Source organism: Carassius auratus, unplaced genomic scaffold (assembly GCF_003368295.1).
Source record: "Carassius auratus strain Wakin unplaced genomic scaffold, ASM336829v1 scaf_tig00012888, whole genome shotgun sequence".
In the NCBI taxonomy this organism is placed as follows: domain Eukaryota; kingdom Metazoa; phylum Chordata; class Actinopteri; order Cypriniformes; family Cyprinidae; genus Carassius; species Carassius auratus.
Genome location: NW_020524341.1, coordinates 8,683 through 32,583, shown reverse-complemented (window position 1 = coordinate 32,583; position 23,901 = coordinate 8,683). Strand labels below are relative to the sequence as shown.

The window sequence follows — 23,901 nt, the reverse complement described above, 5'->3', positions numbered from 1 at the left end:
TAGACCCAACCGGAACCCAGAAAGTGCCTCCCATTACATCACTATGATGGCAACAGTAAATGCTTCCCAGTGGGGTACAGAAAGCTTTCCATGTATCAGAGCAGTACACAAGACTTTTATGATAGAGAATACAATGAATCACAAATCCTGAGAAGATTCTTATATTGCTAGTACTTACAGATATGTTTACAGCATTACACAGTGATTGTAAAGTATGTATCTGGACCATGAGTGAAGCCTTTATGATGGACAGGACAGCCACATAATCACTACTAATGTACAGAACAGAGTGTACTAACTTTATCTCAGTAACCAACATTTAACAGACATGTCCACTCATGGAAGAAGTTATCTGACTGTGAATAGCTAATTTCTACAGAAGTTAGGTTTGCAAAACTCAACTGAAAATGTTTACGTGATGCTGCATCCATGCCTCTAGGGGTCAGTATAAGTCCAAGACGACTGGCTATGTTAGTTAGCCCCTGCTGGTAGAGACTGTAACTACACTATTACTCAACATGAAGCATGTTTCTCCACTGACAAACAGCCAGCCAACACAACATAAAATAAAAAATAAAAAAAAATGTCTATCTGCAACTTTAATAGTCAAAAAGACATGCACAGAAATTTCAAATAAGTGTTTTCTCTTTTACTATATTTTAAATATATATTTATTCCTAACTATTTATTCCTGTGGTGGCACAACATGAGCCTTCAGAGATCATTAGACATTAAGATGTTGATTTGGCAGTCAATGCTAATCATTTAGCACAAAATATAACTTCAGTATCATTCATGAATATAAATAATGTTTAGAAAGAGCACAAAAAGAGTATTTGTCCAATTATTTTAGTGTGTATATTGTATGTTTGTGTCTGTCTCGCACTGCCTCGCAGCTCATAGTCAGTGTTGCTGTCTGTGAGTCCCTCACGCTCTGATTCTCTTCACGGTCTTTTGTCACTATTAGCAACCGCCCGCTCATATCACGGCTAGAGTCTGGATCATATGAGTTCATGTTGAGGAGGAGGGAGGGGAAAAGAGCTTCATTCCTCATATTTACTTACAGTCTATGGGAGTCTGATGAAATATTAAACCAAGCAGAAATCAATGAGTATGTTTAGGCTATGTGTACAACAAAATGTTGATATCAGTTCATAATTCACTAACAAAAACAATGCACACATAAAAATCTTTTAGTTTTAACCCATTAGAAAAATGAATTGAAGCCTATGTGCATCTGCTTCTCAGAATTGCAACAATAGTTATGAGTAAATATCTCAAATATGGCTTTATATCTCACAATTGCAGCTATTTCTCAGTATTGTGTGTTAATATCTCACAATACTACTTTAAATCTCAAAATTGAGATGATATCACATAATGTACCTGTGGGGACCAATTTTACTCATAATGTGACAAAAATGTAATTTTTTAAATATATATATTTTAATATAAACAATATTATTCAGTAATGTGGAGTATGTAAGATTATTTAAGGTTGTTGAATGCAGTCTCATATGCTCAGGCTTCAGTGTCACATGATCTTTCAGAAATCATTCTAGAATGCTGATTTGCTGATAAATAAACCTTTCTTATTATGATCGATGTTGAAAACAGTTATGCTGCTTAATATTTTTGTGGAAAATGTAATAAATGATGTATATAAAGTTTATGTGTACAGATTTTTTTGTAGCATTATAAATGGTCACTTTTGATCAATTTAATGCAAGCTTGCTGAATAAAAGTATTAATGTCTTGCAAAAAAAAAAATGGATCTAGTGTGTGTATATTTGCAAAACAATTGTTAGTATCATTTTCTTCTCATGTAAATATATTTCTTTATTTGCAAGACAAATGAGAGACTAACTGCAGTATAAAACAACAAGATGCAAACACAAAGGAGATCCTTCCAAAATGAGATCTGATTCCCTACAATGATGCATTTTGACAGCATGAGAGTACAAAGTTCTGCATGTATATTTCTGATCATTTGATTATAATACAGAAAGATAATGTTCAAGTTAGCGTACGCTGCATGCAGCAGTAAGCTCCAGACCTTTATCCACCGCTGCTGTTTGACACATCTCATGTCCTTGTACACTGTGCCACTCTGTCCCACTTCTACAGCGGAAATCCTCAGTTAAAAAAGGAGCCTTACATACAAGATAATCATTTCACTCAGAGAGCATTTCTTGTTTCTGCCTTGGGGACCCAGGAGAGCATCTAATTGTGTAGAAAAGTGTGGCCTTTTGAGTCAATCAGAGGCCACTTGGACTCTGTCAGAGATGTTACAATTCTTCACTCAGATATAAATGCATATTTGTGCCCACAACGATGCATTCTCCGTCACTGCGAATAAGCAATAACAGTGAGCTAATCAAAGTGGATTTTAGTTCATCTCTGTTGGCTGGCTTATTGGATGATCATTAGGCTTTTATGTAAGCAGTAAATTATTTCATGCAGAGACTTTCATCGATTTCATCTATGATGCTTTCCATGGAGTTTCATAACTAAACAAACATCAGGCTTGTGCAAATACATAAAAACATCGCCTGAGTTTCAAAGAGACCCGAGTCCAAAGAGAATGCAAGAGTTGAGTGATGTAATGACAGCCGAGCGTCTTTTGATTCTAAACAAAGGGGATATGGACAATTTTTGGCAGTATGGAAGAGAGCAGGATTTTCTCTGACGACTTCTGAGCTTTGAGAATTCCCATCAACCAGACATGGGCGCAAACTAAGCTAGGATTAAAAGAAAACACTTGACCTACTTGCTTTTTAAGAGAACGCTGCGGCTGCCTGTCTTCCCCTTTCAGTCATTGAAAATCACGTTGTGAAGGTTTATCCTATTTGCGACTGTAATTACAGCAGGTGGCTTACAGTTTCGCTGAACCCTTGTGACAGCAAGACAATTGAAATCAGTTATCAATACTATCTCGCAGAGGTCTTAGATTTCTGCCTGCACATTAGCTGAGCACACTAACTTATACGCATTTGCTAGTGTCTGCATTTATAAGCAGGTCATTTGTCATTCTAAACAGTATGGTTTCAGTGTGTTGTTGTTTTGCACAAAGGCTGAGTGAAAAAAAGTCTCAGAAAGGACACTTCTCGCAAAGAATCGCTGACTTGGGAGCAGTGCTATAATTTGTACTCAGCACAGTGAGAATACTGAAGTTTGCCTATCCTAACCTTGAGCAGGGCTTTGAAGAGAGTTGAAAGAAATGTGTTTGTGAACAAGGTGTTTCCTATAATAAATACATACAGTTGTGGTCGTACGTTTACAAAGACCTTGCAGAATCTAAAAATGTTTGTAGAAAATGTACCCCCGCAGAGCTGCTGATGAAATGATTAATGCCTTCTAATGCCTCGTCATTTCAAACATTGATGACTTTCTTCTGTAAAGATATTTTGTAGACTGTTGGTATCCAAACAGTTCTGATTCCTATTGAGTTCCATTGTATAGACACAAAAATAATAATAAAAACCTTGGAAGTCAATAAGAACTGAACAGTATTCTTCAAATTATCTTATTTTGTATTCAACAGAATAAAGAAACTCATGCAGGTTCTGATTATTTTTGGCTTTATTTTTGGGTGAACTATCCCTTTAAGAAATTTTGTATTCAGGACTACAATTTGCAATATGTAATCATATTGATTTTGTATTATTGTAGAAATAATATTGGTCACTGCATTTCTTTTTCATTTAATAAAAACAATAATAATGAAATGATGTGCTCCAGGGATGGAACAATTAAAAGTATATTAAAAACAATTTATTATAAAGTCACAGTAATTTATATGATGAATATTAAATAACTTATATTTTCAAGTTATCTTCTGAAAATATTTAATCACATTTTGATATCAGACTAGAAAGCAAATGATGAATCAGTTTTAATGAATTGATTAAACTAGTTCACATATGTGTCCAAAGGATTCAGTATGGAATCAGCTTGAATTTCAGTGATTTTAAAATTTGATTGTAAATAAATGATTTCTTAAATGTCAAATGAACTGAAAATGTATTGTACAAGTCCTAGAAGCTTCATAGAAAAAGTATTATGGGCAATACAGAAATGACTTGTAATACAGGCAATGTGAGAAATAAGGATGATATGCGTAATAAAGGAATGACCAGGATGAAGATAAGGAACAAGAAGAAGAGGAAAACTAAAGCGATGGGAAGAAAGAGACCCATGAGGTAAACTAATCACCAAATATGCAATGCAATTTTCTGGCTCTGTGCCTCCATCCTCCTCGTCTCCAGGGCTCCTTTACTATTCCGCTCACACACACGGTCTCATGCCCACTCCATCTATCAGACTATACCATTTCACAAGCACCCCCTCCCCTAGACAAACCCAACCGGACACATCCACACCGCCTTCCCACACAGGGGAGTTTGGGAGTGGAGAAATGGGAGAGGTAAATCAGAAAGGGAACAGGATGCTGGAAGTAATGGAGGGAGAATTGCTCGCTCTGGGGATAATTGTAGACTGTATTTAAGCAGCAAAAAAAAAGCATCGTGCTAAAGAACGACAGCTGCTTTGCTCTACACAGGTCTCTCAGGAGGGAGCATGTAAAGAGTGTTTGATAGTGCATCTGTAATGTTTCAGGGTGCGTTGAACGTGTTCCCCTCTCCCTCGACACCTCGCAGCTCAGTGCTGCCTTTATGATGATGATAGATGTTTGCGTCAAGAACATTTACACGGTGCTTTCATGCAAACCTTCAAAGGTTTATTCTGACAAAAACACTCAAATCAGGATGGAAATGCATCCTGTCCCATTTCCGACATGCTTAGCTGGGAAATAATAAGGGTAACAAACGTGGAGTTTTGAACTGCTTCCCAAGGGGAAGACGCCCGGGGAAGCCTGGATCAGTTACGACTCTCGAAAATATGGCTCACAAATGAAGACGCTGCAGTTTTTTATGTGAATGTTTAATTCCTTATGCCTTTGAGAGGGATTTCCTGCCGTCACCATTTCTCATATCATCTATCAAAATTCACCTTCCTGGCCCTTTAGCTGGGCCTGGGGCAGATGCTCTGACTTTGGAGGACTTGTACTGTAACACCGTGAACTCAGAGGTGGCTGAGGAGATGCACGGCGACCGCAGGGCGTCTCCTGACACAGAGCGTATGTCCTATGAGTCAGTCTGACCATGACGACAGACGGTGACAGACAGGTCATCAGCTTGCAGTGCTGCTGGATACCAGGACCTTGTGTCACACCATTTTCAGAGCTGCACTAAGAATACAAAGGTCGCGTAACTATATATTACCCAAATATCAAAGACTAGGATCCCAAATCATGTAGTATGTTGAAAACAAAGAGAGATCTAAATTCATTTTCTTGAAGTCAATGGCTTTTATGAACAGGGTTTTGTCAAATGCCTTAAATATAGTCAGATATTTTCAGGTTTAATGCTCTACTTGTGATATTTGTTTTCCAGCTTTTACATGACTGAAAAGACAGTTGTTAAATGGGATAATGAACATTAAACGTGATCAAACCGTACAGGAAAACTCATCTACTCACAGGACACTTTTATAGCATCAGTGTATTTATAATCACGCTCTTGCAAACAATTCTGTAGATTTTAAATAAATTATAAAAGATTTGTCAGCAGCTTAGTCATGGTGACATTGAAGTCATAAGACTGTGATATAGTTTGTTCATAGCCAACCTTGGGCTATGTTTATAGCTTAGAATCATGCTATGGCCAAGGTTCAAGTTGGCCTACAAAAATACATCATCAATGTGTCACACTAAATGTGTGTATGTGCTAACTTTTCGAAATGGTAATGGTAATGTTAATGTTAAAATCCATCTGTATTGCGCTTACGACTGTGTTTAAGGGTTGGCATCTAGCCAAATCCATAATCTAGCTAGATTCGAGGACTGTAGAGTGAATGTGCCTCAGAGTTTTCATTTCATTCACAAAATTATCCTACAGCATTCAACACTCATACAGACAGAGATACTTATAATAGATATTTATAGATACTCACAGAGACAGAGATGGATAAACAGACATGAACACACTGGATTCCCTTTTACTCTACATCTGCGAGCACTAGCAGGATCCTTTGTTGCACAATACTATGACCTCAAAAGACTTTACCATTGTGCATGTTTTGTAAACTGATACATTTTGGCATTTGTATCCATAACCATGTCCATATGTATGGCTTTTCTGACATGGTAAACTTGCTCGATAGCTCACCTGGTAAAGCACTGCACTTACAATGTGAAAAACACGTCATGAAAGAAGAGCTCAAATACTTGCTAAAATGGCATGGTTGCTTTAGCAAACATGTTTGTATCTCTTGTTTGCCAACTATCATTAGGTTTAGTGTAGCATTTAGTAAATGTAACCTATCAGTAACCTTTTAGTGCCACTCACCGGATATTTAGTTTCCGAACTATATTTTTTTAAAGAGTCTGGGCTGTTTAAAACTGGATGATTGACAAGGGAGTAGGCAGTTATTTGCAAATGTGGAGCTGCATGTTTGTTTTCAACTAAAATGTAGTTTGATCAGATCACAGAACTATTTGGATCCCTTTTACACCTGTATTTCGTGCTGACCACTTGTGATTGCATCACCCAAAAAGTAAAGGAAAAACACAAGATATTTCATCACCCATAAAACAATACCAGTACAGTTTTCTTTCCTGTGGTGGCTTTTCCCCCCATTGAAACGGGACGTTTGGGTGCCTTTAGCACAGTCATGAACATGATTTGTTACCTGCTAGCTGCTAGTCAGGAGTGCAGATACTTCTAATTTGTGTAGTGCAGCATAAGCCATTCATAATTTTGATCTGTACAATGTGTGTACATTTTGAATTAGTATGTTGGTGAATATCATCAGGTACATTAGCATACAGATCAGCTTAAAGCTAACACACATTCGAAAGCCATAAAACTTGATTTAATGGGGTCTTTAATACAGGTGTAAAAAGAGCCTGGAGTTACAAAGACAAAGCAAGTGAGACTGATACAAATAATGAGAGAGGGGAAAAAGACATAAAGTAAGAAGAAAGAGGGGTTATAGGCTGAAGGGCTATAGTGACTAGAAAACAGTTTAATGAACATCAATACAGATAGGAGAGAGAGAGAAAGAAAATGAAGTAAAGATAGGAGGAGGAAAAGGTCAAATAAATAGCAGTGACAAAGCCTTCTGGATCATCAATCACCCACGAGGCCACGTCCAATTCCGTTAGTCAACCACGTTCTGTTCCAGCATAAAAGAAGTGAGCGTGCGCCACAGTCTGGCCATCTTAGTGTGAGTCACGCAGACAGATATATTATATCAGCAACACTTACTAATACTGGGTCAGTTGTTCATACGAAGATACACAGAGGATTTTGGCGTGTTCCCCCTGGGGAAAGATCCCAGCAGCAAGGATCTAGGGTCTATAACAGGTCATCACATCAAATATATATACCGCAGGTAGTAGGCCACCTCCAAGTATTTTGAGGTGGATTACATTATAATTTCCTGCTGGCTTGTCCACCTACACGGTGGCCTATGATTCACAGTGAGTCACATCGGCAGCTTTGCGTCGTTGTGTGCGTGTGAACGTGCATTGGCAGCCAATTTCACCTCAGTACACAAACAAATACACAAAGTTTGTTTGTTTACTAGCCTGGTGTTTATGCCATTGTGTGCCTGGCTTGGAAATAAATTGGGTCATTCTGGGGTCAAACCGACTTGGGACTCAAGTATTATGACTCGTTATTTAAAAAGCAACACGATTAAAAGATATTATGTTATTAAATATGCTCCCTGTTTATAAGGGACTTTCTTACTACTGGATATATTCTAGCTTGAAATGTCACCATGATTTTTGCAGCCCTAGCCCCAGCCAGCTATTGCCAAACCACACAGAGAGCAAGTCATGTTCACGCTGGATGTGTTCTTATGTTCAAAAACAGCTGGACAGACGGCAACAGAAATAGACTGATTCTCACAAAACATTTATAAAAGTATCAGTCGTATTAAACCTGACACACACAGTATTCACAAAAACAAAGTGCTCATGGCGTGAGACACTGAAAAACATTAGACTGAAAAATAACAAAAAAACATCAAAGAATGCATGTGAATGGCATCTCAGTCAACCTCAAACACAAGGAGTGGATTTATAAATGCTGTAGGAAAGTGATGAACTTATGGTCAATGAAATGGAAATAAAACAAAGCAACTTTTCTATTAAATGCTTTACTCATCTTTCACAATAATTGAACATTTTAATCTTCATGTGAAGTCTTTTCTCAGCAAATATTCATATGTGTGGTTAATTTGACTAATTAACTTAATTAACTTATAGAACATAATTAATTTGATTACAATCATCAATCAATTGACAGCCCTAATTTTTTATAGAGACAACAGTGGAGAAGTGAAGAGAATGAAGGAAGAGATGAAAAAAGAGAAACTAGGACAGATATGTGTGGAAAGGAACATTATTAACTAACTAATAAAACCTCAAATGTCAATCAAATAAAAGCGTTTATGCAGGCGAATGTTCCCTGATACACACACCCTCAGTCGGAGAGCCTGGACTGATCAGAAAATACAATTATCCAAGGTTTTTTTTTTAATTAAATCTGGATGTGGTATCACTCCAGAGACACTGAGCGAGACACAGTCTTGTCTGGGAGGTTTTCCTCCCTTTTCTCCAATAAAGACATCCTCGATGGAAATGTTAGACTGCTATCATTCCTAACGTGCTTCAAGCACTCAACATTCCAGCGAACAGGCGAGTCCCTGAACCATTCTACTTTAGAAAAAACTAATGAATAAACGTCAGAGTGACACATTGAGAACACATTGAAGAAGACAAGTCCTGGACAACCAGCGTCTCAGCTTTGAGCAGGAAAAAGTCGCTGACGCCAACAGTGGGCAGAAATATAGTCCACGTACTCCTCCTCCACTCAGGCTTAAAGCTCTCATCCCTGAAAATCACCCTCAAACACTTTCTGAGAGGTATCTCTGCTGGACACCTGGATGGAGACCTTTCTGGAGTTGGGTAGAGGGGGTGGGGGGACTTGGGGGCTCCTGCATGTGAGAAACAGAAAATTAATGTTTTCCCTGATCAAAGTTTTGATGTCACCTCCACCGCAGGCAGCTGGTGTGGTGACAGATGCATTGTGGGTCGCTGGGTGAAATGCACGGAACACAACATGTGGATGGAAGCAGATGCTTGAATGATGTACATTACAGAACAGCTGCTTTAATATTAAGCTGCTTTGTAAATAATCAAAAACGTTGTCTATTTATAAATAAATTATATTCTTTGTTTTAAAACAAAGAAGGACATAGTCAGTCATGATCACAAAGCATTAAATCCTCCAAAATGTGTAAGAACAGAAATATTCAGTGGGGTCTGAGACCCAACTTAAAAATTGAGAATCAAAATCTAATTAAAATGCTGACAGTAAAAACAATATTTTTTGTATTTAAAAAAAGAAAATAATGATGTTCTATATATTTTCAAGAATATATGAAGATTTTACAAAGCATGCAAATACCTCTCACGCCACACAATTGTGAAAATGGCGAATTTATCCATTTGGGAGAGAATCCTCAAAAAGCTCTTTTTTCACAGGACAAAAATCAGTCCAAGTGTTGACAAAAGGCCAAAACACAGAGAAAAGATGCTTTTTCAAATGTATTCAGATTAATGTAGACATAGCCATAGACTCACTAGTCTGATTTTCAGTACCTTCTAAATCGTGTGGATGTCTGTAAATGTTAATGCACATGTGTGTCACCCATTCACATATGATGTGCATGTGTGTAAGGGGGTTTAGGAGCTCTCCCTTCAGCGACAAAATCATCACAATACATCCATAAAGCATGCACAGTCAATATGTCATTAGCAGACAGCGTGTAGGCCTGTTATGTTGTGCAGTGACCCTTTATTTAAACTGAAAGTGATAGTTCACCCAAAAATGTAAATTCTGTCATTAATTACTCAACCTCATTTCATTCCAAACCCGTGAGACCTTTGTTACTTTTTTGGAACACAAATTAACATAAGTGTTACGCTATTCTTGTGAATGGCGGCAGACAGTGACAGGGAAAGGAAGAAGTTGTTGAATAAAGTGTTTTTATTTTCTTTGTGCACAAAATGTATTCTCGTAGCTTCATAAAATCATGGTTGAAGCACTGATGTGACATGGATTATTGAAATGATGTCCTTACTAGCTTTCTGTGCCTTGAATTAATATGGTAGTTCTCTTGCTATCTACGCAGAGTCAGAAAGCTCTTGGATTTCATCAAAAATATCTTAATTTGTGTTCCGAAGATGAATGAAAGTCTTATGGGTTTGGAATGACATGAGTGTGAGTAATTAATGACAGACTTTTCATTTTTGGATAAACTATCCCTTGAAGCCCTCTATCTCCATCAGTATAAGATTCACAAACCGTTCAAGCTGAGAAGAAAGAGAAAAACACAAAGGGAGAGAGAGATCCTCAACACAGATGCTTGCATAAACTGACAATGCTCAGTGCTTCAGTGTTACATTGTAAGCTGTCAAACAGATGGACACAAGCTTTCTTGCTCAAGTACTTAGTACAGAAGTATGGCTAGATTAGAAAATGGAACATAACGATTTTAATAAGAATATTGGATAGATATTCATTCTGAACTTTACTAAAGATGTATAGACAAGTTTGTTTCAGAACAGATTTGATCTCCTCTGTGTGTATATATATATATATATATATATATATATATATATATATACACATACAGTACAGACCAAAAGTTTGAAAACATTACTATTTTTAATGTTTTTGAAAGAAGTTTCTTCTTTCAAAAACATCAAGCCTGCATTTATTTGATCAAAAATACAGAAAAAAATGTAATATTGTGATATATTATTACAATTTAAAATAAGTATTTTTAAAAAATGATTATACTTTAAATTATCATTTATTTCTGTGATGCAAAGCTGAATTTTTAGAATCATTATCACATGATCCTTTAGAAATCATTCTAATATGATGATTCATTATCAAAGTTGGAAACAGTTCTCCTGCTTAATATTTTTTCAGAACATGTGATACTAAAAAGTAAGAAAAAAAAAAAAAAAGAAGCTATGTTTTCAAAATAGAAATATTTTGTAATAACAATATACACTACTGGTCAGTAATTTGGGGTCAGTAATTTTTTTGTTCTTTTTTTTTTATATAAAAATCAATACTTTTATTCAGCAAGGATGTTTTAAATTAATAAAAAGTGATATGGAAAAGTTTCACAGTTTTCAAAAATACACAAAGCAGCACAACTGTTTCCAACAATGATAATAAAGAAGCATATCAAACTGATTTCTGAGGGATCATGTGACACAGAAGACTGGCTGATGACTAATGGGTGATAAAATAGCGTTTTTGCGTCACATAAAGACGACAAGACAGACGACTAGTTAGTCTGGGCAGGTGCCGTGCTGTTGCACTGATTCCATTCAGCTTTACAATGAGCGATATACAATGTTTTAAATGTTAAAAACATTTGATGACAGAGGACCAGTGGAAAGAGCATCCAACAAGACATGAATAAGAGAGGAAAATAAGCAGTTTCTTGGGCATGTTTATGCCTTGAATCAGTTTACTGTAACTCAGTTTAATTTTGTATTGCCCTCACTTTAATTCAGTTCCATTACAGTCAGCTCCCGGTTTCTTTCCTCTCCCTATTTCCCCTCCCTCCCTTCCTCTCCTCCTCAATCTCGCTGCATGTCTCCATCAGAGTGCAGAGTGTGATGTTTTCAGAGATATAGCAGCTCCCCGCACAGCCTGGGGCCATACAAACAGCCTGCCACAGCCTCACAGGGGCCTTGCATCAAAGTATAGTAACCAGGATGAGCACAGTTCCAGAGTATTCCCAGTGGGAGATGCTGATTTGATGCCTTTCTCTCTCTCTCCTCAGTGCAGAGGTGGAGCATGTACAGTACACACCTCAAGCCCATCCAAACCGAGAGGGCACATGTCTCCTGAGAGTTGAAGTAAATTACATATCACAGTTATTTCAGGTTAAAGAAAGTATTTATAAGGTATGGTAGAACTAGAAGCCATCCATTTATGTGTCTAAATTTGATAGGCCCTATCAGGTACAAACTTTTACATCATTTACTTTAAACTAGAGATTTTATATATTTTTTTTAATTAAATATAAAATATTGGATTTAATTGAATATATTGCAGGATGCCCCTGCCTCTGGTTTAGTGTGTGCACAATGACGTCCTTCCTGTCAAGGATGAAAACATCACTCTAGCTACGTGTAAATGTTATAAGGATGTGAATGCCCCAGTAAAAAAGGCATTGTGAAATAGAACAGCAGTTTTTGCTGATCTTGAGGGAATTTTTAATTCTCAACTAGGACGAGGTGCCCCACTGTCAACCCGACTGCACCATCTGTCGAATCTGTATCGCAAACATTCAACAGCCCAAAACTCAAGCTCAAAGCTTTTCCCCAAAGGTTCTTGTGTTCCCAAAGGAGGCTTCTCATTAGTCTATTCATAGTGTAGGATTAACAGACTGTGTCCTCCTCTTTTGGGAGACGCACAGTCAGTTCTGAGTGCCTCGGTGTCTGTCTCTGGTGCCATGATTGGCACCTCCACGTGAGTCACGTTGAGCAGAGGCCTGCGCTAGTGATGAGGGGATTCCCTAACACCGCTTTCACAGGACAGGTCAGTCTTCTTGGATTGGAATATTTACTTTCATTTACTGTTCATGCTCTGTCTTCAGCCAAAGAGGTTGTAATTGTGTGCAGTTATAGGATTCCCAAAAGATATGTCAGGAGGAGACCTCCCAGATGTTCAACTAACATAACTGTCATTAATGGTGGGGACTTCGTCACAGCTGATTTTGTTGCCATTGTTTTATGAAATAGCTTGCAGCAAGGGAATTATCTAATACTGTGCTTTTCCATCTGCAATATCAGTTTAAAGTGAATTGAAAATCTCTACACTGGACAGACAACTATTATATAGTACTTCTGATCCATTCATATATTCACTGGCCTACAATATCCCAGATCAGATTGCAGTAGATGTGGAAATAAAGTTACAACATATTTTCCTAAAATCGTGAAAAAAAAAAAAAATGACAAAAATGCACAACAACATTAACAAATCTTTAACTAAATGTAAATGTAAACAGAAGATGTAAAAATAAAATCTAATTTAAAATAGAAATACAAATTACAATAATATATCAATAATATGCTGAATAATTTTCTATGCTTAATTTCTATTTTAATATTTAATTTCAGAACTTAATAATTATCACAGTGCAACCTGAATAATAAAAATAATATAACTGTAGTATATATTATACACACACATACTGTACTTTACAACACTTCACATGTTCATCATAGATCAGTTGTCTTCAAGACATTGTATGTACAAATTGAATTTGTAATGCATTTTTGAATAAATTCATCAGTATACAGTATCTTCATGTCACTGACCCTGTTATCAAATGAAATTATCTGCGTGCTAGAACTGGTCGACGAGAAGTAATGAAAAAACAATGCTAGCAATGAGAAAATTCATCTGTCTGGTGTTGGATATCTCTCTCTTGCTGTCCGTTGCTCTTGTTTCTGCTTTGCTCCTCTGCTGTACTGCTGTGTCTCAGTGGAGCTGAGCGAGAGTGACCTCGCAATCGACTGCTAATACAACTGTCATCGCCTCACAGCACACGCTAGAAACAAGCAGGGAGGGGGAGAGTGAAGACACGGGATGAGAGTTAGTACGTGTTAGAGTCTGCATGCTCGTTTCACAGGAAAAGAAAGAGGAGGTGGAGGAAGCGGAGGAGGTGTCATAGCAGCAAGTATTAAGGTTAAGTAAATAGTCTCTTGACAGTAACCTTCGCACTAATGGATGACTTTCAGTCGGAATTGTGTGAGAAATGAAGCACAGCTGAGATTTTCTGAAGATAATTACATAAATCTGTTATCATGCACTCACTCACATGCCTTCTGAAACCTGCACAGTGCTTTTTAGTATTACCTATATACTTTTATAGTTACATTAAAATTTTGACGTTTTAGTAATTTTGCTTTTGCTATTTAGTTTAAATTTCACTTTAAAAAAACTTTTTTTAATTCTATTTAATTCTTTTTTTTCTTTCTTTTTATTACATTTCATCCAGTATTTACATTTTAATCATTTTCATTTATAATAACAACACTGAACCTATATCATTTTCTTTCTTCAATGGAACAAAAATAAAATATTTCTGAATGTGAATAGTGACTGTCAGCTGTCAATCAAATGAAAAACTCCTTAATTTTTAAGTCTGTTCCTCCTAAAGTCTAAGAATACATTTTTATTTGATTGATTTATTTGTACATCTTTAAAACTTGACAGCCCACCCATTTTAATTTTAATGAAAAAGAAGCTCAGACATTCTGCTAAACATCTAATTTTCTATTCCACAGAGGGAAAAGGTCATACACATTTTGAAAAACATAAGAGTGGGTAAATGATGACAGACCTGTCTTTTATTTACACTTTTTTTTGTTTTTTTTGCGTGAACTATACTGACTATAAAATATTGCAATACGGATTTAGGTGTGCAACACACATTGGTGTGTGAGGACTTCCCCCGACAGCCTTGGCTGCTGCATCATGTCAACATCTGGGAATGTGTGTAAGATTACATTCAACAACAACAACAACAACAAAAGAGAGAACGCTTCAAGTCTACCCACGCATGCACAGAGTGGAAGAAAGAAAAACAGAGCTCAAAAGAGATGCACTAGGAAAAAAAAACAGTGTGATCCACTGAGATCTGGGTAAGAAAAGTGGACGCTTCTGGCAAATTAATACACGTTAATACACATGAGTGGAGAGCAGTGAGTATGGTTGTAGGGCATTACATCCAAGCACTATCAGCTTGAATGTTCACTGCAATGCTCTCCATTAAAACTAGGTCAGTTTTAGCAGGGGGGCATTGCTTCTGAGGAGAACCGTCCAAATTTAATGTGCTATCAAAAAAGGGTTAGACCTCCCCATTGCAGTGGGAAGGAGAGCATTTCAAACATGAGTCTCTTGATTCAGTAGCTTTCATTGAGATGAGGCCACGCAGAAGTCAAAGCACTTAAAGTTGCAATATAATGGAGACAGGAACAGTTCTTTTCTTCTGTATTGTGGAAACAGATTATCAAAAAAAGATCAATTGTAGGGTAGGAATTAGTTCTGTCCATCAGTTTTTGAATGGAGCCCGGCATATGCCACCATAAAGAAGTCTGTTGTTTCACTGGAAGATGCAGTTATGACGATTTTACTGAAGATTATACTAAAAAATCAAAAACATGCATTTAGATAATACAAGCCAAGCTTCAAATGCTTTAAAGCATGCCTTTTATGTTCAAAAGACTAAATTATTCTGCAAACAGGCAGAAGAACAAGTAAAATTTTACACTTTTTACACTTATGTAATATTTTTTTAGTCCACTCATAGTTTTAGTCAAACATTTTCAACAGTATCTTACTGTGTTTTGTCACACTAGACTTTGACAGGTTGAATAGACACTGTAACGACATATGATATAATGTCACACTCTGTAACGTCTATTTAATAAACATACTTCTGCATATAATATATACAAAATGTAAAAATATGCAATCTACTACACTTTACTGTAATGCTGCAATCCTGCAGACTTAAAGTTTGTGTTCTTTTAATTCCGTTCACAACATTCTAAAATGGATTCGGCTTGAACTTAAACACAGCAAACCTCACTTGAGCTTGAGTTTCTGGCCTCCTGCATTCACATACACATGAATGGACAATATATTCCTATCAGTATGTGTCATGCTGTTAAACAAAACTTGTCTATAGAAAATAAAAAATATAGTGATCACTATTGCTTGTGCAATACTGGTGGAGATTTTTAGTGAATCTTCTGCAAGGTGGTGGCAAGCAATTGATTTATTGAACTGTTCACTCAAAAATTGTTTAATACAATGACTCATTTAGAAATGAAACACCACTACTCCAAAAGGTATATCATCTACTTTCATCGGTGGAGCAAAAAAAGCAACTGTCAATTTTGAGCCAAAAAATATGTTATTCAATATTAACTGCTTTTTTTTTTTTTTACTTTTGCATAAAAGCAATCAATATCACTTTACAAAAACACTGCATAAACACCTTGTGCCTACAGATTGCCTGCTGTAGCAATTTTGCTCATGTGATATTGTTGGATATCACTAAATGTTATTGACATAAAATGGAAAGGGTTTCAATGGATGAGCAGATGCATGCAAGCCTCACATCACCAAGTACAATGGCAAATGTTGTATGGAGTGGTGTAAAACTCGCTGCCACTGGACTCTAGAGCAGTGGAAACCTGTTCTGTGGTCTGGCGTATCACGCTTCTCTGTTTGTTAGTCTGATGGGAAAGCATGGGTTTGGTGGATGTCAGGAGAACATTACCTGCCTGACTGTATCGTGTCAACTGTAAAGTTTGGTGGAGGAGGGGTAATGGTACAGGTCTGTTTTTATAAGTCAACTACTGTCATAAACACTTATTCTACAGTGATTGAAAAACATGAAAAATCATGTCTGCATGGAGATTCTGAGTGAGATTAAATTTTACATGATACATGCAAACACAACCAGTCCAGCCCTGAGGTCAAAGGTGTCTCCACGCTCTCCATAGAAGGTATCAAATTCAGACGTAGAGAGAAAACTGTAACAAATTACAGTAATAAAGCTGCTCTTTTTATCCTGACAGCCTGCTGCAAACTCCTTATCATCTGAATTATAATCAGAGACTCATGACTGTATAAATAGCACACTTTCATCATGGCTAAATAAATCAGCACTTAACACATTTGACAAACAGTCACTCGTCTCAGTCAGGTCACAAAGAGAATGAGGTTTTTTCATTGTTCTTTGCATAATGAAGGAATACCAGCAATCATAGATGTGATTCTCTGAATAACAGGATTGCTATTAAAATATTCAACAATGTTTTTCCACCAGATGCTTGTATAGAACATTTAAAACTGCTCACTCTCAGCTGTCTATAAGATTTAATTCTCTGTTGTAAGCTGCTCACAGTTCAAATCTTGCTTCGCATGTTCTTATTTTAACAATCTTGTTTATTTATGTTTATATGCTGAGGACAGAGATGGAGGACTGCAAGGATGTCTAAACTGTCCATATAATACAAATAGTTCAGTAAGTGGAGGAAGCGTTTATTTGAAGAAACAGAATTAATTTTTGCTATTGGAACTTCAAGGGTTTATACCTGGATTGTGGATTCCCAAAACCTGGTACAGTGAACAAACCTATGTCGACATACCCGTACATATACACATGTGTGTGTGTGTGTGTGAGGGGCAGCTGTGGGTCATCATGTGATGGCTAATGGTTAATGGCAGACTGGTGGGTGCACAAGCTGATGGTTGTCTCTCGCTCTCTCAGGCCTCAAGGGACTCATCTGTCTGTCATCACATACACACTGAGTGATAAGATAAGAGATAGATGCTACCAACGACTGTCAGTTAAAAAGAGAAACAAAAACTTTAAGCCTTTTAGTAACAAACTATTATATTTGAAAGTTGTATATATATATATATAGAGAGAGAGAGAGAGAGAGAGAGAGAGAGAGAGAGAGAGAGAGAGAGAGAGAGAAGAAGAAGAAGCCGCCGCCCCTCGTGCCCCAGACCGAAGAGCCGCCGGACTCCGCCCCTTACCCTTACACATTCAGATTATTCAGCACTCTGTGGTCCAATCTGTAAATACACTCACAAATTAGTCATTACAATTTACTGCCAAGATGATAGAAGCACACATAAATTACCCAGTATGGTCTTCACACCAACACGCCAACAAGCAAGAAAAACACACCAGTTAGTCATAACATTACATTGTGCATTTGGCTTTTGTCAGCTGGACTGATTCCAGCATGACTGCATCATGTCAATCTCTCCACCCCAATGTACTCAGCACACAAGCTGTGTTAATTTATCACACTCACTGATTTAACTACAGTAATATGATACGATCGTATATTCTGGCGAGCCGGCATTGAAACACTTTATGTGTGTAAAATAATTCATAGAGTGTGGCTGGCCTTTGAGGAGGCCCAGACTCTCACTGAGAGCGTTCTACAATGCTTGCAAGGTCGCTGTGAATAACAGCCGAGTAGTGTTTACTGTAAGCGCATCTGAGGACATACAGCAGTGTAACGCATTGATTAGCCCACTCACTGCTGGATCTTCAGTACTCGCTTAAACGGGAAGGCTGTTGTATAAAGCTCTTGAAGAGGCAGTTGAACAATAAAGTGGCACCTTAAAAAGCTACTTAAAAAGACTAGACACCAAGCACATAACATTTGGTTCACGCTTAAGTATATTCTTTTCAAGTGTATTATTTCTGTAAATTGTCCTCTTTTTATATGCTAAAATGTATGTCTGTTTCATTAAGGGATCACACGACTTCAGTAATTTAATTATTTTAAATATGCTTATTTTATTATGATATCAGGGCAGTGGTAACACCATGGCATTTTTTAGTTTATGGACCTCAAAAAGTATTCAAATTCATTTTAATTAAGAAACAAAAACCTTGGTCGTTACAGAAAAGTTGTATTCAAATATTAATGAATTGCACATTTTAAGTGTATTTTTTAATCAATTAAAAAGCAGACACAAAAAATGGTGTCATGTTTTTGACCCTTGTGTTTTAATGAATAGCTTACTGTTGAGTGTATACAGTGAAATTAGTTATTTACTGCGTGGTATTCCCTCAGGACTGTGGTGAGACACAAGTACATACACAAGTTGTCTGCACTATATTTAAACCCAATTTAAACAGCCATTCCAAGCACTCAGTCTCAAACAAACACTATATAAAACTCTCTCAGATAGTCACTATATATAGAAGCTGACTATATATCCTACCTGAGCCCTTGTGAGAGGTGTGACACTGAGAGGGCAAACAGGAGAGAATGGGGACAGTGAGCGTCCTAGAGGTGATGAAGTGTGGAGGGAGGGCTGCTCTAAACGTCACACATACGGGGGAAAAGTCTCCAATAATGGGAAGGCCAACAGATGCTCCAGTTTCCATGACAGAAATGGAGGTCAAGTGGAAATTTATATAAAAGGGAAAACAGGCAGCGAGGGAGAGAAGAGGAAAGTGCATATTATGACTTTAACAAGTGGATGGGGAGGACAGAGCAGCAAAGCAATGATTTTACTCAGACAGCACAGAAAAGGAATGAGGCAAAGGAAGTGCCTTAAAGCATTTTGGAAGGAGTGGATTAGAGTGTTTCCCAGGCTTTTTTGTCTTAGATGTTTCTACAGCACCATCAGCAAGGCTCAAGTAGCTCGTCATCAACACCAAACCAGAAGTATGTTCTCTCATATGCTTAAAATCATTCTGCATTCATTTTATTAAAGTGTCCATCATTACAGAGACTACAAAAAAGCAGCAAAAACTAAACAAAACCTATATACACTGTTTAAATGTTCTGGGTGAGTAAGATTTTATCTTTTTTTTTTTTTTTTTAACATGTTTCTTTATTCTCACCAAGTCTGCATTTATTTGATCAAAAATGCAATTATATTGTGAAATATTATTACAATTTCAAAATAACTGTTTTCTATTTGAATATATTTTCAAATGTAATGTATTCCAGTGATGGTACATCTAAATTGTTCAGCTGCCATTACTCCAGTATCCACTCTACAGTCTCACATGAAGCAGATTTGCTGCTTAAAAAACATTTCTTATTAACATCAGTGTTGAAAACAGTTGTGCTGCTTAATATTTTTTGGAAATTGAGATTTTACTATTTAAAAAGTAGTAATACATGACATATCAGACATGCTGGGAGTAAGAATCCTGAGCTATACTCGTTTTCACCAAGTTGCCCTAACTAGGCAGCAATTGTTGTGCCAAGAGCTAAACAAAGCACACAAGCAGTGCCCTTGGCTGGTTAATTGATCATTATTTCCCATTTATCTCTCAAGACGCTTGCACTGACTGACTTTCAAGTCAAGACGATTGGGAAAGGCTCGAGGTTTTGGCAGTTGAGCTGCCGCATCAGATACTGAAGCCAACAAAGACATCATCATCAGGATCTCATGCCAAGCATAAATAAATAAACATCCGACTGAGAAATGTCTCACGCACTTTCTTAAAATGCACAAGTTCTAAAGTCTTTGGCAGAAAGATTTGTCCAGTAGTCAGGAGCCGCTGCAAAGACAGATGTGTGTAATTCCACTTTATAGATTTTTTGTTTTCACATAGAAATGAGTTGCTTGCTAATGTTTGGTGTGACCAAAGAACATTATCTGTTCAGTTTGAGAGATAAAGCCAGTGTGGGTTCTGGCTAGAAAGCAATTAACAACTGACAGATGCAACAATATAAGTATTAAAATATGAAAACGCACACAGGTACAATGGTACTTTGTTGTACAAAACGTAGTTCAAGATTGACAGACATAACAAAAGCCTGAAGGATCTTCTTATTTGATTTTGATGTCATCTAATTATGAGCACCTTATTCACACCTTCTTAAAAGGAACAAAAAAAAGACTTCTTTGATGCTGACTTCTAACCCATTTCCACCAGCACTTTAAAAGCTGCTCTATTTTTAAGATGATACACTGCTCAGCATTCTACCTAAAAACTGCCATTGCATTATATTTGGGTTTTGCATTTATTGCACAATGAAGCAGTAACTGTTTTGTGTTGCGAGGAGTGCTTGAGTCACATCTTTAAAAAGCCAACATATACTTAAAAAGTCAGAATACAGTAAAAGTCTTTCATCAGGGCAACTGTATACAAATAGATAAACATTACCTTTTAAACTTTAGCTGTAAACAAGTGTCTATACTTTCAGCACTGAATTTAATGAAGAAGAAAACAATGTAGCCTATTAGACCTACAAGTACCTATGATAAACAAAAAAGTACACTTTAACCGCAATGAAGACATTTAAGTAGTGATAGCACTTCAAAAGTGAGCTGCTGCACACAGTTCTGTGTTTCTTTTTTTTTTTTAAACTTCATGAAGATGACACTTGCTCCACCGGCTCCACACTTTAAAATCTCAGCAAAGTCAGTCACTCAGGTATAGTCTACTGTTTGTTATATATATATATTATATATACACACACACACACACACACTTATAATTTTACTGTCGATGCAGAGTATTATTTAACTTGTCCAAAATGAGCGTTTAACTTGGCTTTTAAGAAAGATTTTACTAGATTTATCTTAGGAAAACTGTCTTGTCGTGACTATATGAAAGATGAAAAGGACTTTTTGTACACACACGAGAGAGAGAGAGAGAGAGCGCGCGCTCGCGTGAGATGCTGAAGCACCTTTAAAGCGATGACATCATGACAATTGAGAGCCAGTGATGACAGAGAGTCTTATCTTTAAGCAATAATCGCATCGTATAAAGAGAAGAAAGCACGAACACAAGCAAACATGAATAATGAATGGCATCGAAATCAAGCTAAATCGTCCGGCTAGACTGAACGCATCCACACAAACATGACACGGCCACTGCGCCTGTCTGCTGCAGGAAAAAAAAAACTGTCGCATCATATCTAGTGGATCAGACGTTCAGTACAACATGTCACGGGCGGTATTCCACGCACGCGCAAGAACTATTCCTCACTTGAGAGCACACACTGTACTGACTGGCGTTATAACGCACTGCACCTATGATGATGAATCCTTACTAAAACGCGAAGGATCAAAGAGCACAGATTGTGTCGATGATATCGAGCGTAGGAAGGAGGGATGTCATTATGAGGGACGCACGGGGACCCTGAGAAACCCGACGCCCGTCTCGCCAGCAGTCTCTGAGAGTTGAGCAGCCAAGGGAGGGTGAATGAATCCTCAGATGCACTGTGAGACTCACCTCAGTTACGCACTGTGTACTTCCAGCGCCCTGCTGCGCATACTAATGCCACAGATTTCACGAGAGCACGATGTTCATTCAGAGAAAGGCACATGCTTAGAGTTATCCTCGCATCACCTGTGTTCTGGTCTGCACGGGTCATACCAGGTGACGGGCTATAGGAGAAACTAACGGAACGCTTACCTCCACACTTGTCCCATCTGGAGGATGTGTATGAGCGTCTGCCAGACCCACACTGATGCGCGGCAGCATCTGGCCCTGCCGTACACCCCTGCGCTCGTGCCCGCCGTGGCTCTCCGGCTTCGACTGAGACCCTCCACGGAGGCCAGACCGCCCCCCGTGTAATCCTGCACGAACCACCTGAAGCTCAAGATCTGGACCAGCACCGACGGCACCAGCACGAAGAACAGTGTGAGTCCGAACCAGAGGTAGTCCTGCTTGACATAGTAGTCGAGCGCGAGCCATAAGTCAGTGCCCACGTCCCAGAAGAAGACGAGGAGCGCGAGGACGATCCACAGGCAGTCCAACCACAGGCGCTCCTCGTGAGGTGGCCGCCTGACGTCTCTCCCCTTGCCCAGGAGGTAACGCAGACAGGCGCTCCGGCAGCCCCAGTAGCACGACGAGGTGTTGCAGCAGTGGCAGATGTGGAAGGAGCTGCCCTGCCGCGGGTCGTCCTCGCAGCTCCCCACCGTCTCGTCCAGGTTGTGCAGCTGGGCGAAACCGGTGACGACCCCCCGACCGTCGGATTTCGCTGCCATCTTGCTCTCCAAAGCGCACACCTCCGGTTTCCGAGGCTCGTGACGTCACTTCCCCGACACCTGTTTCTCCAGAGTACCCCTAATGTGGTAGCCATGGAGTTGTGGGGTGATGGTGACGCCAGAGAGGCAGTGCATCCTCCCGCGGCGCTCCGGACGGTAAAGGCAGCGCTGTTCTAGTCCTCGAGCCGGCACAAGTCAGAGACGAACTCCTGGAAGCGGGTTCTTGTCACCTGCGCATTGTGTTTGCAAGCGTCCCCGCACAGGGAGCGAGCGCGGGACTGTTCCCTGAGACACCCGACGCCGCTGACTGGATGTCTCGACTGAACGGAGCACAAACAGAGACGCGGATCCTTACTCATCTAGGATGCCACCTAGTGCTCGATTGGACACCTCGGGACTGGGGGATGCTGAGTGATGTAATGCTGTAGTGAGCACGCCGCTCGTGAAAATTGGCCCCTCATCATCAGGTGGAAGAACACTTTTGCCTACACACACATGCATAATGCCTTTCACGTTCTCCTCCTCTCTTCTGTACCATCATGACACCAAGATGATCAAGATTTCAGTAGAATGTAATAAACACAAGTAAGGGTAAACAAGATGTGCACACAAATCCACTCTCAAAATGAATTTAATTCAGGGCAAATAGACGGAAGCGCAGGGCGCATCGTGCATGTTTGCGGTCAGGCATAGACCTACGCATCTGTGCCGTCCTGTTTGTGACAAACAACTCTCTTCTGTGAAAACTAGAAAAGCTCAACCCATTTGTAAACGTAACAGCCTCTCCCTGGATTAAAGTAGCAATAAAGGTAGAGTACATCTGTAAAATGAAGCGCGAAAAATATTGTTGTGACAAGAAAACTGTCCATTTGCTGTCCGTGAAGAGCACAGTCGAGACTATTTGTACCCACCCGTCTCTTCCTTTCTCCTTTGAAAGTGTGTTGTAAAGTGGTGGAGTGATTGATCTGTTTGTTTGCCTGTCTGTCATTTCCGTTATTCTGATCATCTGATGTTTAAAATATATCTATATCGCATCTTGTGGAAGTCAGCATTCAGATATTTCTAATTAATGCCAGTTGTCTTGGGCAGCACTCATTTTCTCATGTTCTAAATATTATTATTTTTTAAATTTAAATATTAAAATAAATTGTATTTTGCATCTAGGTTGAAGCTGGTTTCAGCATGAATTTTGGACAATTCTGAAGAAAGGAATTTCATTATT

General features: G+C 38.4%; 1 protein-coding gene across 1 annotated transcript; it reads right to left on the bottom strand.

Annotated features, from left to right (window-relative positions):
* Window positions 1-8,957: 8,957 nt before the first annotated feature.
* On the bottom strand, window positions 8,958-23,577 carry LOC113073804 (XK-related protein 6-like). Its single transcript, XM_026246557.1, has 2 exons — window positions 22,105-23,577; window positions 8,958-9,066 (listed from the first exon to the last, which is right to left on the bottom strand). The coding sequence occupies exons 1-2, from the start codon at window positions 22,677-22,679 to the stop codon at window positions 8,958-8,960; spliced, it is 684 nt and encodes a 227-aa protein (XP_026102342.1). The 5' UTR covers window positions 22,680-23,577.
* Between the last annotated feature and the right edge of the window lie 324 nt (window positions 23,578-23,901).

Excerpts from the sequence above, each read along its gene's own strand:
- LOC113073804 (XM_026246557.1), bottom strand. The coding sequence starts at position 22,679 with ATGGCAGCGAAATCCGACGGTCGGGGGGTCGTCACCGGTTTCGCCCAG. Across the intron at positions 9,067-22,104 it reads CAGATGGGACAAGTGTGGAG|GAGCCCCCAAGTCCCCCCAC; the intron begins GTAAGCGTTCCG and ends TCTCACATGCAG.